General features: G+C 36.1%; 1 protein-coding gene across 1 annotated transcript; it reads right to left on the minus strand.

Annotated features, from left to right (window-relative positions):
* Nucleotides 1-11,744: 11,744 nt before the first annotated feature.
* LOC132020673 (olfactory receptor 8S1-like) lies at nt 11,745-12,662 on the minus strand. Its single transcript, XM_059404817.1, has one exon. The coding sequence runs from the start codon at nt 12,660-12,662 to the stop codon at nt 11,745-11,747; it is 918 nt and encodes a 305-aa protein (XP_059260800.1).
* Between the last annotated feature and the right edge of the window lie 6,128 nt (nt 12,663-18,790).

Here is an 18,790-nt window from a genome sequence, read left to right on the forward strand (position 1 = left end):
ACACCATTTATTGAAGAGACTGTCTTTTTTCCCATTGCTCATTATTTCCTCCTTTGTGAAAGATTAATTGACCATATAATTGTGGGTTTATGTCCAGATTCTCTATTCTGTTCCATTGATCTGTGTGCCTCCTTTTGTGCCAGTACCATACTGGTTTGATTACTATAGCTTTGTAATCTAACTTAAAGTCTGAATTGTGATACCTCCAGTTTTGTTTTTCTTTCTCAAGGTTGCTTTGGCTATTCAGAGTCTTTTGTGGTTTCATACAAATTTTACGATTGTTTTTTCTAGTTCTGTGAAAAATTCTTTTGGTATCTTGGTAGATATTGCTTTAAATCTGTAGAAGGTTTCTGGTAGTACAAACATTTTAACAATATAATTCTTCCAACCCCTGAGCATGGAATGTCTTTCCATTTCTTTGTGTCACCTTCAGTTTGTTTCATCAGTTTTTATAGTTTTCAGAGTACAGAACTTTGGTTAAGTTTATTCCTAGGTATTCTATTAATTTTGGTACAATTGCAAATGGGATTGTTTTCTTAATTTCTCTCTCTGCTTGCTTCATTATTAATGTATAGAAATGCAATATATTTCTGTCGCAGACTGATTTCAGTTTGGGTTTTGTTAGTTTGTTTTGTACCCCACCTCCCTTCTCTACTCCTCTATGCACTTATCTATCTGGCAATTGCCTTCACTGGTCCTTTGTGATTTCTTCCCCAATCAGTTAAGAGTACTCAGTAGGGTATTGTCTCAATGGTAAGGAAAATTAAAACGTGATTAAACAACAACAAAATACTTGATTAAATACCATTATGGTTTTATCTAACAAGAGCTGAAAGTAACCTAACTGTTCCCAGAATGAAGTTCAGTAATGCTTTTTGGAATTCAAAAAAATACCAAGCATGTGGCATGGTAAAATTGTCTGATATCATAATATCACAATTAAAAAAAACTCTTAGGCATGTAAAGAGAAAGTAAAGTGCAACCCTTAATGAGTATAAAAAAAAATCAATCATTTGAAGGTGATCCAGAAATAACAGAATTTGTAGATTATTGGAATTTTGGCCAGGGGTGAGAGGGAAGGATAACAAAGCAGCATAAGGAAATATTTGTATTGTGGTCACAAATACACACATATATATGTCAAAGTTTATCAAATTATACAGTTATTATAAACAAATTATGCCTCAGAAAAGCTGTTAAAACAGAATACTGTAAGTCCTAGCCAGAGCAATCAGAACAAAAATAATTGAAATGAAATGAAATAATGAAATGAATGAAATGAAATAATAAAATAAAATAAATGGCATCCAAATTGGCAAGTAAAAAGTCAAACTTTCACAACTTGCAGATGACATGATACTCTTCATAGAAAACCCAAAAGACCTCACCAAACAATTGCTAGAACTGATACATGAATTCAGTGAAATTTCAGGACACAAAATCAATGTACAAAAATCTGTTGTATTTCTATATACTAATAATGAAGCAGCAAAAAGAGAAATCAAGGAATTGATCCCATTTACAATTGCACCCAACACTGTGAGATACCCAAGAACAAACCTAACCAAAGAGGTTAAAGATTTGTACTCTGAAAACTATAGAAAACATAAAACAAATTGAACAGAACACAAATATATGGAAAAATACTCCGTGCTCACAGGATGGAAGAAAACATATTGTTAAAATGTCTGTGCTACCCAAAGCAACTTATATATTTAGTACAATCCTGATTAAAAAAAAAAAAAGCCAACAGCATTTTTCACAGAGATAGAACAAACAATCCTAAAATTTGTATGGAACTGCAAAAGACCCCAAATAGCCAAAGCAATCTTGAAAAAGAAAAGAAAAGATGAAGGCACCACATTTTGGATTTCAAGCTATATTACAAAGCTACAGTCATCAAGACTAGAATAAAAACCCATAGATCAATGGAACAGAATAGAAAACCCAGAAATGGACCTACAACTCTATGGTCAACAAATTTTCAACATGGCAGGAAAGAGTATCCAATGGAAAAAAGACAGTCTCTTCAACAAATGGTGTTAGGAAAACTGGACAGCAAAATACAAAAGAATGAAACTGGATCACTTTCTTTACCATACACAAAAATAAATTCAAAATGGATTAGAGACTAAATGTGAGACAGGAAACAATCAAAATCCTAGAAGAGAAACAGGCAGCAATCTCTTTGATCTCAGCTGTAGCAACATCTTACTAGACATGTTTCCTTAGGCAAGGGCATGTATGTACCCTGAGGGTATTATGCTAACTGAAATAAGTCAGAGAGAGAAAGACAAATACTTTCACACAGTATATGATTCTGTTTATATGATGTTTTGTAAAAGGCAAGATCAATCTATAGTGGAAAAAGCAGTTCAGTGGTTAATGAGTGTGGAAAAAGAATTGACTGGAAATGATATGAAGTACTCTGCTTGGGTGTGGGTAATTTGAGTAATGCTTTATATCTCAATAGGTTTTGAGTTATGCAGCAGTTTGCATATATCAAAATTCATAAAATAACACTCTTAACATTTCAGCATGTATATTTAACCTCAAAAGAAAAAGAGAAGGTGTAGTCAAATTTTGAACTCTAGTTAATGATATACATGCTGAAGTATTTACTAATTAGGGTGATGTGTACAAATGTAATTTTTTTAAAATGTGCTTTTAAAAGGTGGATTGAAAAGCTTCTGCATGGCAAAGGAAACAGTCAACAAAACAAAGAGGAAACCCACAGAATGGGAGAAGATATTTGCAAATGACATTACAGACAAAAGGCAGGTATCCAAAATCTATAAAGAACTCCTCAAACTCAACCCTCAAAACAACATATAATCATGTCAAAAAATGGGCAAAAGACATGAACAGACAATTCTCCAATGAAGACATACAAATGGCTAACAGACCCATGAAAAAATCTTCATCATCATTAGCCATCAGGAAGACTCAAATCCAAAACACATTGAGATACTACCTTATATCAGTTAGAATGGCCAAAATTAACAAGTCAGTAAACAACATGTGCTGGAGAGGATGTGGAGAAAGGGGAACCCTCTTCTTAAACTGTTAGTGGGAATGCAAGTTAGTGCAGCCACTTTGGAAAACAGTGTGGAGATTCCTTAAGAAATTAAATATAAAGCTACCCTATGACCCTTCAATTGCACTACTGGGTATTTACCCCAAAGATACAAATGTAGTGAAAGGAGGGCCATATGTACCCCAGTGTTCCTAGCAGCAATGGTCACACTTGTCAAACTGTGGAAAGAGCCAAGATGCCCTTCGACAGATGGATGGATAAAGAAGATATGGTCCATATATACAATGGAATATTATGCTTCCATCAGAAAGGATGAATACCCAACTTTTGTACAACATGAATGAGACTGGAGGATATTATGCTGAGTGAAATAAACCAAGCAGAAAGAGTCAATTATCATATGGTTTCACTCACTTGTGGGGCATAAGGAATAACACAGAGGACATTAGAAGAAGTAAAAAAAAAAAAAAAAAAAGTTAATAGTAAAATTTAGATGTGGTTCTGTAGATATTCACTGTAAAATTCTTTCAACTTTGCTGTATGTTTGAAATATTTTTATTCTCAAAATAAATGAATGCTGAAAAAGCTTGCAAAAATATTAGAATATTATAAGTATCAAAATGCCAATGAAATTTTAAAAATCAAATGGAAATAGACAAAAATTACAAATCACTAAAATTGATTCACGAATAAATATGAAACCCAAATATATCACTAATTATTAAAGGAATTAAATTGGTATATGAAACCCAAATATATCACTAATTATTAAAGGAATTAAATTGGTATTCAAAATTTTCCTTCCCTAATAACAACAAAAAGACAAGAATTCCTCACAATTTTAAAAGGCAAATTTTATAAAGCCTTCAAGGAAGTGATAGTTCCTTTTTTATGCAAATATATTAAGAAAATGCAAGGATGTTATATGCAAGTACTGAATTATTGAAGATTACATCAAAAACTAATGATGTACTATATGTTGGCTAATGGAATTTAAATTTAAAAGGAGAAAATACAAAGATGAGGGGCACCTGGGTGGCTTAGTTGGTTAAGCATCTGCCTTTGGCTCAAGTCATGATCCCAGGGTCCTGGGTTGGAGCCCCGAATCCCTGCTCAGTGGGAAGCCTGCTTCTCCCTCTCCCACTCCTCTGTTTGTGTTCCCTCTCTCGCTGTGTCTCTCTCTCTCTCTCAAAAAAATAAATAAAATCTTTAAAAAGAAAAGAAAACACATAGATGAAAGCAAGCATGCTAACGATGCCAATATCAGATTTCTAGAATAGACAAATTAATATAGGCAAAAAGTAGATTAGTGACTGTCTATGGCAGGAGCTGGGGAGAGAGAATGGAGAGTAACTGCACATGGGTATTGAATTTATTTGAAGTGATGAAAATATTTGAAGATTGGGTTGTATTAAGGACTGCATAACTCTGTGAATGTGCTAGAGACCACTCAATTGTATGCTTGGTTTTGTTTGTTTGTTTTCTCCTACCAGAGATTCTCATTTATTATAAAATGGCTTTACAAAATTCTAAAAATATGCAAGATTCCACCATATGCAGAAGACCATTTAAAACACAACCATGAGAGACTATGGACTCCAAGAAACAAACTGAGGGTTTTAGAGGGGAGGGGGTTCGGGGGATGGGTCAGCCTGGTAGTGGATATAAGGAGGGCATGTATAGCATGGAGCACTGGGTATTATACATAAACAATGAGTCTTGGAACACTACATCAAAAACTAATGATGTACTGTATGGTGACTAACATAACATAACTTAAAAAGAAAGAATGAGAGAGACAATAATAAATTAATTAATAAATAAAAATAAATAAAACACAGCCCTGCTGCCACTGACTGTTCCATGTCCAGCATTGGCTGAACCTCAGAACTATAGGCACATACACATACACTTGAGACCAGAACTGCCTTTTAGAAACTCTCAAGCCGAAAGGTGGCAATTAAGTACCCTAGATCAAAGGGAATTTTGTAGTGGCAGGAATTTGCCTATTTAAAAAAATTGAGTCCAATTCACTATCGCCCAAATCCTTTGTCTTCCATTGTGTAAAGATCAGGACCTGGATTTGGAGCGGGAGGACAATACTGCCCCTCACAGAAGCAAATGTAGGCAACTATACTTTGCAGTATGCTTGGAGTCTCCCTCCAAGGTGGGTTCTGCTCAAAAGCCTACAGGGGTTTTTTCCTGATGTCAGTCATACCTGGGCTGGCTCAGTGAAGGTCCCACTGGGGCTTAGGCAAGGGTCCAAAGTTCCATGGAAGATCCACTTCATCTATGGGTAGCACCTGCCCACCAGTGACTCAGCTGCCGCCTACTACTGCAGCTCTTCAGAAGAGCCTTGCTCCTCACCACACAGGCTTGAGTGTGTCCAGGTCAGCAGCAGTGCCCAATCTGGCAGCAGCCCTTCCCTAAGGGTGCCCAGGTGCCCAGGATGAGGTATGGGACTTGATCCATACCCCACTACTGTGACCTGAATTGTATGCTTTGAATAGGTGACCTTGTGATGTGTGAAACATAATCTCAATAATGCTGCTGAAAAGACAAGACCAGGTAAGTGTAAGAAAAATATTATACTATCTCATTTATGAACATAAATGGGAAATTCCTAAGTTAAATATTGGAAAAAGCTAATTCAGTCTTTACTACTCCACCTAAATAGGGTGATATCAATGCAAAGATTCTTCAACACCAGAACACCTACTTATACAATTTAGTATTTAAAAAAAAAAAACACATAAAATTTAGGATTCTTTGTTCTAGCTCTGTGAAAAATGCCAGTGATATTTTGATAGAGATTGCATTAAATGCGTAGATTACTTTCGGCAGTATAAACATTTTTACAATATTTGTTTTTCTAATCCATGAACATGGAATGTCCTTCCATTTTTTTTATATCATCTTCAATTTCTTTCATCAGTGTTTTATAGTTTTCAGAGTACAGATCTTTTACCTCTTTGGTTAGGTTTTTTCCTAGATATCTTATGGGTTTTGGCACAATGGTAAATGAGATTGATTCCTTGATGTCTCTTTCTGCTGTTTCATTATTGGTGTATAGAAATGCAACAGTATTCTGTACACTGATTTTTTTTATCCTGTGACTTTACTGAATTTGTGTATCATTTCAAGCAATTTTTTTTGGTGGAGTCTTTTGAATTTTCTATATAGTGAACTATGTCTTCTGCAAATAGTAAAAGGTTAACTTCTCCCTTGCCAATTTGGATGCCCTCTTTTTTCTTTTTGTTGCCTGATCACTGTGACTAGGACTTTCAGCGCCATGCAAATATAAGTGGTAAGAGTGGACATCCCCTATAATCCAGTAATCACACTACTGGGTATTAACTCAAAAAATACAAAAACCCTAATTCAAAGGGATACATGCATTGCTATATTTACTGCAGCACTATTTATAATAGCCAAACTATGGAAGTGGCCCAAATGTCCATTAACAGATGAATGGATAAAGAAGATGTGGTATATACACACGATGGAATATTATTCAGCCATAAAAAAAAGAAATCTTGCCATTTGCAAGAACATAGCTGGAACTAGAGAGTATAATGCTAAGCAAAATAAGTCAGCCAGAAAAAGACAAATATTATATGATTTCACTTATATATGGAATTTAAGAAACAAACAAAAAAAAAAAAAAAACAAGAGCAAAGGGAAAAGAAAATACAGAGAGAGAGGCCAACCAAGAAACAGACTTTTAACTATAGAGAACAAATTGATGGTTACCAGAGGGGTGAGGGTGAGGAGACAGATGAAATAGTTGATGGGGATCAAGGAATACACTTGTTGTCAGGAGCAATGAGTATTGTTTTAATTGCTGAATCATTACATTTTACACCTGAAACTAATATTATACTGACATTAAGCAACTGGAATTTAAATAAAAACTTAGAAAAATAAAACCATATGACTATTTCAATGAATTTATTTTTTATTCAGTATGTATTTATTGCATGCTCTATGTGACAGACACTATATATTATTAAATGGAAGAAAAGAGTCCTGGTCCTCAATGGAAACAGAAAAGCATCTGATAAAATTTTACACCAATTCTTAGCAAAATATAATTAAGAGAGAATTCTTAAATTAAAGGTACTGATTAAAAACAGAACAAAGATTATTTTTAATGTTGAAACTTAAGCTTTCTCACTGATTCCAATAAAAAGATGTTTGTACAAGAATTCTGGCCACTGAATTAACTTTAAAAGTGAAATACATGTACAACTCAGCACCAAAAAAAGCAAAAACAAAAAGTAGGCAGAGGAAATTTTTCTAAAGAGGACATACAGATGGCAACAGACACATGAAAAGATGCTCAAAATAAGTCATTATCAGGGAAATGCAAATCAAAACCACAATGATATAACCACTTTACACCTGTCAGAATGGCTAAAATAAAAGCACAATAAATAACAAGTATTGGCAAGGATGTGGAGAAAAACTCTTGTATACCGTTGGTAGGAATGTAAACTGGTACATCCACTGTTGAAAACAGGGAAAAAATTAAAAATAGGAATACCATATTATCCAATAATTCCACTACTGGGTATCTACCCCTCAAAAGTGAAAACACTAGTTCAAAAAGGTATATAAATCTAGCATTTACATCTACATGGATGGAACTGGAGGGTAGTATGCTAAGTGAAATAAGTCAATCAGAGAAAGACAATTATCATATGGTTTCACTCATATATGGAACGTAAGGAATAGTGCAGAGGACAATAGGGGAAGGGAGGGAAAACTGAATAGGAAGAAATCAGAGAGGGAGACAAACCATATGAGACTCTTGACTCTGGAATACTTGATGGGGGGATGGGGTAACTGGGTGATATGATGAACACTGGGTGTTATACACAACTAATAAATCCTCAAATATTATCAAAATCTAATGATGTATTATATTTGGCTAATTGAATTTCAATTTAAAAAAGACATATGTATCCCTGTGTTTATTGCAACATCATTTATAATAGTCAAGATATGGAAGGAACCTAAGTGTCCATCAATAGATGAATGGATAAAGAACATATGGTGTGTTTGTATGTGTGTGTGTATGTCAATATATACATATGTATATAGCCATATAGAGAGAGGAATGTTACACAGCATAAAAAGGATGAAATCATGGCATTTGGGACAACATGGATGGAACCAGAAGGTATTATGCTAAGTGAAACTGGTCAGACTGAGAAAAACAAATACCAGATTTACTCATGTGTGGAATCTAAAAAAGGAAAAGAAAAAGGAAAAAAAGAAAAAAACACAAACAAATGAAAAGCAGAATCAGACCTATAAATATGGAGAAGAAACTGGTGGTTGCCATAGGAGAGATGGTGTTATGGGATGGGCAAAAATGGGTGAAAGGGAAAGGAAGATATGGGTTTCCAGTTATGGAAGGAGTAAGTCATTGGAATAAAAGGCACAGCATCAGAAATATGTCAAGGGTATTATAATAGTGTTGTACAGTGATAGATGGCAACTAAACTTATGGTGAGCATAGTGTAACACATAAAGAAGTTGAATCACTGTGCTGTACACCTGAAGTTAATATAACATTTTGTGTCAACTATACTCAAGTAAAACATTTTTAATTTAAAAATAATAAAAATAACACCCAGTTCTCCATGAAATCCATGCCTTCCTTAATACCCATCACCAATTACATGCAAACAATGAATCATGCAACACTACATCAAAAACTAATGATGTACTGTATGGTGACTAACATAACACAATAAAAGAAAATTTAAAAAAATAAAATAAAATAAATCTAACAAAAAAAATTTTTAAAGAGAAAATCATTCCAAAAGCTAAAATAATAATAATAATAATAATAATAATAATAAGATATAAAAATTAGAAATAGAAAATAGTAAAGAAACAAAATTATTTGCTTTTATTTAAGAGGAAATAATTAAAATGTAATTTTAAAATCCAATAGTATCTATAAACAAGCCATTATAACTAGGAAGATAGTTCAACAAAGTCAACAGATACAAGCTCAGTATACGAAATATCACAACATTCCTATGTACTAGAAATAACCAAGTAGGAAATATAATTGAATTTTTAATTCATAATAGAAACAAAAAATAAAAGCTATTTAATAATATATCTTACAAAATTTGTGTGTGACCTTTATCAAAATGAATTTCACCAATGGCAACAGTAGAATAGCTTTTGTGAATGAAAATGTTACTGAACCTTTGCATAACCACCATACCCAACCATGGCCACGCTATTAGAAAATTCATGGAACTAGGATCACCCGGAAGGTAAAGATTGGCATTCACATGGTAGACTATCTTACTTATAATTATTTCAAACTGTTTTGGCAATGGAATCCCACTGGTGGAAATTCATCCCATATATTTTCCCAGTTTCTTTGCCCAAAATTTACGCAATCAAAATACAGCTATTGTGCAACATGCATGTTTGAAACTATTTTATATTCTGGAAAAAGTATCAAGGACTGCCAGAAAAAGGCCGTTGATCTCTTTGAGTTTATATTCTCTACTACTGTGGAGTGTAAAATGAAGGGTAAGTAAGTAAAGTAAGTAAAAACTAAAAGGTAAGGGCACCTGGGTGGCTCAGTGGGGGGTCCTCCCCCATATCAGGCTCTCTGCTCAGCAGGGAGCCTGCTTCCCACCCCTCCCCACCCTCCACCTGCCTCTCTGCCTACTTGTGATCTCTCTGTCAAATAAATAAATAAAATTTTTTAAAAAGATTTTTAAAAAGCAGTTGGATATATTAAAAAAAAAAAACAACTAATGGGACTGGAAGAGATTATGCTGAGTGAAGTAAGTCAAGCAGAGAGAGTCAATTATCATATGGTTTCACTTATTTGTGGAGCATAACAAATAGCATGGAGAACATGGGGAGTTAGAGAGGAGAAGGGAGTTGGGGGAAATTGGAAGGGGAGGTGAACCATGAGAGACTAGGACTCTGAAAAACAATCTGTGGGGTTTGAAGTGGCGGGGTGGGGGGGGAGGGAGGGGGAGGTTGAGAGAACCAGGTGGTGGGTATTAGAGAGGGCACGGATTGCATGGAGCACTGGGTGTGGTGAAAAAATAATGAATACTGTTATGCTGAAAATAAATAAAAAATAAATTTAAAAAAAAAACAACTAAAAGGTAATTTCAGAAAGAAATAATAATTAATTTTTGACCATGATAATTTTAATCTCCCAAATCTCCTTCTCAGTAATTCTCCAATTGCATTTCATGATCTAATGGGCTTTTGCTGAAATTCTGTTGATTTCTTTCTATAGTTTGTTATACGCACTGCACAGCATTTACCTTCTCACATTCCACCATTTCTATAGCATTATTAGGGCTGAGTGGCAGTGCTATGTGTCTAACAGTATCTCTCTCTCACAAATGGAAATGTTTGACCATTAGGTCAATAGTTCCTGGTTGTCTTTGGATGTCTATACCTACAATTTAATTGCAGTACCAATATATATCTTTTAGGTCTTTTCCTTGCAAATGACAGAATTTAATTATGACTTACTTAAGTGAACTAAAACAAAACAACAATAGTAAAGCATTAAAAGAGAAATTCATGAACTAGGTCTGCGGTAGCCCACAGCACCAAAGGAACAGTCAGTGTGTCAAGGTGGTAAAGAAAACAGGCTTTGGGATAAGATACTTGGTTCCAAATTCCACCCCCACCACTTACCTCTCTGAGTCTACTTCCACTTCTCTGAAACAAGGACACTAAAGTATTTACCTATAGCATTTGTTGTGACATTTAAATGGGATAATGTATTTAAAATTATTGGAACAGTGCTTGACATGATGTAAATACCTAATCACATGCTCTTAATATAATTCATGTTTATCGGGGCACATGGGTGGCTCAATCCAGTTAAGAGTCTGCCTTCAGCTCAGGTCATGATCCCAGGGTTCTGGGCTCAAGCCCCACATCAGGCTCGCTGCTCAGTGAGAGGTCTGCTTCTCCCTCCTCCTCTGCCTCTAATCCCATTTAGTGTTCTCTATCTCATTCTGACACTCTCTCTCTCTCAAATAAATAAAATCTTTAAGAAAAGATATAGGTTTAATCATGTTTATCAATCTTCCTTGAAAGTATAGAATCTAGGATAACAGTAGTGATCTAATAAGCAGGGGCATTGGGATAGGCTATCAGAGTGCTACAAACAGAAAGAATTACCTTTGCCTCTCTAAATCTATTCTGAAAATTAAGATTCCTAAGGGAGTGGATGGTCTGACACTGACCATATGCTCATTCCTATACTAGCCACTTGCCAGGACAAAGAGTGAATAATGAGTGGGGGAGGAAAGAGGATTTGGGGACACCATGATTAACAGTCTCTCTGAAACTATACTGAACACATGGAATTTAGTTACTGGAGAAATGGTAAAGATAACAAGCAAGCAATAACATAGTCTACCATATTGTCTGTAATACACTAAATAGTTTTATAAGAAAAATTGTAAGACAAGACGTTCATCCATCCATTTTCCTCTGAATAGGACAGAACTACTATCATACCAGGGAAATAACTCCACCTTTTATTAACCATTTTAAAGAAAAGATATAAGGTATGTTGCAGATCCTGATATCAGAAAATTCTCCTTAATATTCAGGTACTACACATTGCAGTTCTATGCAGTTTCTCCCCTCATCATTTTGATTCTGTAGTCTATTAATTATAACACTAGACACATTTTCTTAAGATTCTTCTCACAGCTGCCTTCACCTCTCTGTTCTTCAGGCTGTAGATGAGAGGATTCAGCATAGGAGTGATCACGCTATACTGCAAGGAGAAGATTAACTCTTGAGTGGATCCTGAGTTTGGCATGAGATAGCGGAGTAACCCTGAGCCATAAAAGAAGATCACCGCAGTGAGGTAGGAGGAGCAGGTGGAGAAGGCCTTGCTTCTGCCTGTAGCAGAGCTAATGCTCAGGATGGTGGATAAAATGCGAACATAGGAGAAAAATATCAGGAGGAAGTTTCCAAAGAAATGCAGGAGGCTGGAGCAGAGCAGGGCAGTAAAACTTGCAGACACATCAGAGCAAGATAAAGGGTAGAGAGATGGCAGCTCACAGCTGAAGTGGTGTATATTTTGAGCCTCACAGAAGTCTAAATTGAGAGCTACAAGGATATTGATAAGAGCATCCAGAAAAGCCAAGCTCCATGAGCCCCACACCAGCCCTATACACAGCTGCCTATTCATCATCTGGCTGTACAGCAGAGGGGAGCTGATGGCAACATAGCGGTCATAGGCCATGACAGCAAGCAGGCAGGATTCAGTGCCTCCAGTGGCAAACACAAAGAAGACCTGAGCCAGGCAGCCCTTTACTGAGATGGTTTTCTTCTCAGACAGAAGGTTCTCCAACAGCTTGGGCACACTGACAGAGGAGTGGCAGAGATCCAGGAAGGACAACTGTCCCAGGAAGAAGTACATGGGGGTGTGGAGGTGAGAATCAGCCCTGATCACCAGCAGCAGCAGCAGGTTCCCCATCAGAGTCAGGAGGTAAACAACAAGGAACAGCACAAAGAGCAGAGCCTGGATCTGGGAGTCAGCAGACAGCCCAAGGAGGATGAACTCAGAAACAACACTGTGGTTTCTCATTGCCTTCAATATTTTCTTTGGAATGTAAGAAATAAATCAAATAAAGCCTCTTCTTATGCCTAACAAATATTCAAAGGTTTCAACATTCTCTATTCACAAAGTTTCATGCCTACTCAAAACTTTAAGTTCTGAAATGATAAACTTCCCCAAGTCTCTAGATTTCCTAAAATCTGCAATAATATTTCTATAAGATTCCAACCCTGTATCAACTCCTTTTCCACTTTTATTATTCTTTCTTTAATGTCTTAAGAGTTTATTTTGTTGTTGTTGTTTTATTATAAAAGCAATTGGAAGATATTTTGCAAACTCTCAAAATAAGCAGAGAGGAAGAAACTGCAGGAAGAATGAGAAAAAATTGCAGAAATAGTATCTCCGAGAGCAGCTAGGTTGCAACGCAGAAGCAGAGCATGCCCTTAGGTGGGAGCAAGTTTATTTCATCCATCAAACTGCAAGGATGTGATGTTGGGAAGGAAGCAGTTCCGTGTAATGGCTTTTATTTAAATGGGGTCATTAAAGCAAACTGAAGAGGAGTAGTGGCTGGACATTTGCACAGTGAGGAGAAAGAGAATGAGTTAGAAAGAATGCAGCAGAGAGGTATCCCAGATGTTACATAACCCATCAAAAGAAACTTCTCACCAATATAGGAACATATGCTGGTCATAATCTCTATCCCCAGTTTGTGTCATCTATTCAGATTCAGCTCTTGTCTGTGCCCTTATGCCATTTGCAAATACAGACCACCTACTAACTTTCCAAAGCTTAGCCTTTTTTTTCCCCTCCTACTTTGGGCTGAAAACCCATTTATAACCATAGACTCAGAATAACTCTTCAACACCACTGATTATACCATCTTGTTCCTTCATGTCCTCCTCTATCTCTTGGGTTCATACTGCAAGATGGGCACAGTCAACTTCTCAAAGGACTTATGATTTTTCTCCCATTATTTATCCAAAAAACACCCAGAATTAAAGCTGTTCTTAGGAAGGAAATCCACATTACCTGTCCTTCTCACCTAGCTGAGCAATAACTAGCACAGACTTAAAGAAAAACTTTTTCAAATCCAGGAATCCACAAGACAAGTTTGAATATTTGTGTGAAAATTTGGAGACAAGTGTGAGAATTTGGTGTTAAGGTAGAGTTTGAAAATTTCTGTTGGATACAGACCTCTCCCTTGATTTCTAAAAGAGGAAACAGAAGGCTAAATTGTGTGTGTGGTTTCTGAAAACTTAAATACTTCCAGTCATGTAGGGATTGCATTTTCCATGCTAATACTTTGTTCTTTTGCTCACCACTATAGCTATAGCTATAGTAACCTGGATTCACCCTGAGAATATTAATTACATCATTGGCAGAAGATATTGGAAAAGCAAGGAATCAAACCATGAAATGTAGGCAGAGAACCACCCATTATAATTTTGGAGGGCACCAAAAAGAGCTGTTGCTCATCTCCAAGTGGGACCCAACTTACTAGCACTAGAAATTCCTTAAACTTTGGGGAAATTTTCTCTCTTCGACTTAAAGACTAAAAGACATTTTCATGAAAGACAAACCTGGAAATTGTACTCTATCAGGGGCCATACTTCTTCAAAGGTATAGATTTACTGTATTAGAGTTATTTGAGGAATCACATAAGTAAATAAAGTCACTTCTATTTTTACCTGGTGCTGCAATTTCATTATTCTCAATGCTTTGGTTATTCAGGCTGTGAGTCCAAATTTAGAATGGAAAAAGCTCTGAAAATATTACCACTATTTTTCAGTTATCACAATGTGGTGGAGTTAGCAACGAGATAATATCCAAAGAAAAGCTGCCTAAGAGGAGCTCCTTTTAAGATGGGAGACACAGGGCGCCTACGTGGCTCAGTGAGTTAAAGCCTCTGCCTTCGGCTCAGGTCATGATCTCAAGGTCCTGGGATGGAGCCCTGCATAGGTCTCTCTGCTCATAGGGGAGCCCACTTCCTCCTCTCTCCCTGCCTGCCTCTCTGCCTACTTGTGATCTCTGTCTGTCAAATAAATTAATAAAATTTAAAAAAAAAAAAGATGAGACACACAAACTTTTGAGTAAGGCTGATTAGATAATCGCCAAGCCTTTTAATGAAAGTTAGTCATCAAATGGTAAATTTAACATAAAATGTTTTAAGTTGGCTTTGAAAAATATTTTTTAATCACCTATATATTATGTCACACAGAAGTATTAATACCATAAAAGTGTGTGTAGGGTCTTTACTCCTGTCTTTGAGAACACTTTTTTATGTTTAGTAAATTCATAAAAGTCCAAGAGTTCTGCCATGAAGCTTTGTTGCAATGAGTATGAAAAAACAAAATCTACTCGCAGTTTTTGAGTATGTTTATGAAGCTAATTTCTTTTTATGTAGCTTGCTTTTGAGTTGTAACTGAGCCAGCAGTTATATTAAGTATTAAACTAAACCTCACTTATTAAAAAAGAAAAAGAAAAAGAAAAAAAAAGATGAGACACACCAGAGTATATAGCATTATAACTGGCCCAAAGGAATTCCTCAAAAAGTATTATTTAGAAATAAAAATGAATACATGAATGAGTGAATGAGTAAATAAACAAATGAAACTCAGGAGAAGAATAGTCTAGGGCTTTACTATCCACAAGGTACAAATCTGATTAGGAACCAATAAGGAATTTGGACACTTGGGGCTTGCATGAAAACAGATGTATTAATGGTCTGAACAATTCTCTCAACTAGAAATGTTTGCCTCAATGCAGTGTTTCATGCCCTGTTCTGAACTTCCACATACCTCAGGGTACATAATTGTAGAGAATACCTATAATTAAAGACGTAATTAGTTTCTGGACACTGTGCATTTGGAGTACTTCAGAAGAGGGTTATTTGTGAATCACAGGGTACCCCAAGTCTATTATTGATGTCCTATCCCCCTCTCACCTTTTACAGACAGCTCTCAGAGACTAGCTTCCATGAACTTCCAGGTTTCTGGTATAATGTGGTGTGTTTCAGCACCAGAAACAATAAATATACCAACCTATAGAAAAGATCTTGTCTCAGTTGTCCCATATGTAAAATGAAGCTAAATATAATTATCTTGAAAAGTTGTCATGACTTAAGAATGCTGAATGCTAAAGAATCATTAGATTCTCTTTTCTTCATGCCCAATGCAAGTGTTTAATTTTCCCTAAAGGAGGAAAAGAGCTGATTTTGAGGAGCAGATCAAAACATTTCAGGTCACAGAAATGAATGCCATGTCAGAGTGAAACAGGGAGGCCATGACGTCCAGTCCAGGGGAACAGAGAAGAGATGAGATAACTGAAAGGGAAAGGAAGTACGAGATGAGGGAATAACAAGTGGCAGGAATTGAGTCAGAAAGGATTCTACACAGGGAGCACAGAGATAGAGAAACCCATCAGAAAACACGAGAAAAATATTACCATATTTCTGGGTTTTCCTGGTGCAGAATACATCCTGTTTTTCTGGATTGGTACATATACTGTGGAGCTCAGGAGAAATGTTCAAGAGAGAAAATGTGCCACAATTGTTCAATCATGTGAACTGGTATAGCTTTTTCTATTTAAAAGATTTTTTGTGCATAAAGAGAAATACATAAGCTCCATCCTCAAAAGCCTCTGCAAATATTTCAGAAAACGCTTCTAAACTTTGACAGCATTTTTACACTTATCCCTTAATGACTCTGAAAAATGACAAAGGAAAACTTGAAAACTTCAAATTCCTAACAAGTAATAAAGCAACTTCTTTCATATTTCTCCTAGCACAATTATACCATCATTTCTGCATATTTCCCTCTGTATGACTGTTAATATATTGCTGAAAGCACCATGCTAACAAAGGTGGCTCAGGTCTAGCCATTCAGAAGTGACTGTGGGTTAAGGTGGCCAATGAGATGGCAGATTATGACAACCTGAGAGCCCAGGGAACATTGTGGGTCTGTCCTGATTCCTGGAAAGTTCAGCCTGAAGCTTACTTTGGACTCATTACCTAAAAATGGCTACTGAGTGATCCCACTGGGAACTCCCATTAAAGTTAAGTGATTTACAGCTCACCTTTAGATCCTCTTACTTAATGTCATGTATTTATTACATGTACTCAATACAGAATTATTATATATGACATCATTACTATTACTACTGCTACTACATGGTCAATGGTAATTTAAATTTACCTACATATTTGACTCTTTTTTTGCTCGATTTTTTCTAGAATTGAACAGTTCAATAGCTAAGATCTCAATGGATGAGTTTAACAAATTAGACAAAGCTGAAAAGATATTAGTGAATCAGAAGAAAATAAAATGTTCCACCTGTGAGAATTTTCTTTCTCCTAGAAGAATGTAATTTTTCATTTACTGCTAGTGATGTGTTTTTTCACCTTCATTCTTTTTTAAAAAAAGATTTTATTTCCTTATTTGTCAAAGAGAGAGAGAGCGCACACATAAGAAGGGGGAGAGGGTAGCAGAGGGAGAAGCAGGCTTCCCGCTGAGCAGGACCCTGGGATCATGACCTGAGCCAAAGGCAGATATCTACAAACTGAGTGACCCAGGGGTTCCTCACCTTCTTTCTTAAATGATGTTTTACTGGACACAGACTCCTAATGTGGAAGTTATTTTTTTATTCAGTACTTTGAAGATATTACCTCAGTGTATTCTATCTTCGTTAGTCTAATGCTTTTCTTGAGAAGTCAATTGTTAATCTAACTGTAATTCTCTGGAATTAATTTGTCTTTTATTTCTTTTTTTTAAAGATTTTATCTATTTATTTGACAGACAGAGATCACAAGCAGACAGAGAGGCAGGCAGAGAGAGTGGGAAGCAGGCTCCCCGCCGAACAGAGAGCCCAATGCGGGGCTCGATCCCAGGACCCTGAGACCACGACTAGAGCCAAACGCAGAGGCTTTAACCCACTGAGCCATCCAGGTGCCCCTGTCTTTTTTTTTCCTCTCTCTCTCACTGCTTTTAATGTTTATCTTTTTTGATTTTTAGTAATTTTATTATGATGTGACGAAGTGTGACTTTCTTATTATTTATCACACTTGGGATTTATTTATAGAACTTCTAGCATTTGTAGTTGATATACTTTTTCAGTTTGGAACACTTCCTTTTTTTTTAAGATTTTATTTATTTATTTGACAGACAGAGATCACAAGCAGGCAGAGAGGCAGGCAGAGAGAGAGGAGGAAGCAGGCTCCCTGCTGAGCAGAGAGCCAGATGCAGGGCTCAATCCCAGGACCCTGGGATCATGACCTGAGCCAAAGGCAGAGACTTTAACCCACTGAGCCACTCAGGCACCCCAGTTAAGAACATTTTTTTCCATTATCTTACACATTGCCCTATTTTCTCATATATTACCTCATTCTCTCTCTCTTCTCTGTAGCTCCATATACATGTATCTTATCCTTCTCATTCTATGCATTATGTATTGCATACTCTCTTTTTTCTTTATTCTGTCTGTGCCATACTGAATATATTTTCTTCTTACCTACCTTATAAATCATTAGTATACTCAATACTGACTGATCTCCTTCGAACTTACTCATTAAAATCTTAGTTTCAGCCACTGAGCCTTCTAGAACTTCCATTTAGATTTTTTATATCTTCCAGAAATATTATGCCAAAGTTCTCAATCTTATCTTTAATCTCCATAAATATTTTAAGTTCATTTATTTTAAGTTATATGTCTGGATGTGTTTCTACTCTCTCTAGTTTTTGTCTCTCCATTTTGTTTAATTTTTTTCTATTGAGAACAGGATGTTATTATGAAAATTAGAGAAGCAATTTATGGCTCTGGCTTGTATTCTCTTCCTCTAGAGAAAAATTCCACTAGCTTCTGTCAGACAGCCATGGGCATTTGCAGTAATGGATCATTCTCATGTAATTCCAGGGGCTGAGATGAAGTTAGGCTTCAACCCTTATGAAGTTGGCCTGCTTTCAATCCACTTTTATTTCAGGGTACTGTCCTTTAAGGCTCCAACACACCCCCTTGGTTGTCCCTGAATTCCATTTTCCCCACTTACTTCAGGAAACTGTCAGAATAACTTTTCACATTCTCAACCACCTCTTCAAGATGCCCTTATGGGAATAACAGACCCCCAAATGCTGAGCTAATTTTTCTAGATTTTCCTTTCTTTGGGA

Source organism: Mustela nigripes, chromosome 6 (assembly GCF_022355385.1).
Source record: "Mustela nigripes isolate SB6536 chromosome 6, MUSNIG.SB6536, whole genome shotgun sequence".
Classification (NCBI taxonomy): Eukaryota; Metazoa; Chordata; class Mammalia; order Carnivora; family Mustelidae; genus Mustela; species Mustela nigripes.

Excerpts from the sequence above, each read along its gene's own strand:
- LOC132020673 (XM_059404817.1), bottom strand. The coding sequence starts at position 12,662 with ATGAGAAACCACAGTGTTGTTTCTGAGTTCATCCTCCTTGGGCTGTCT.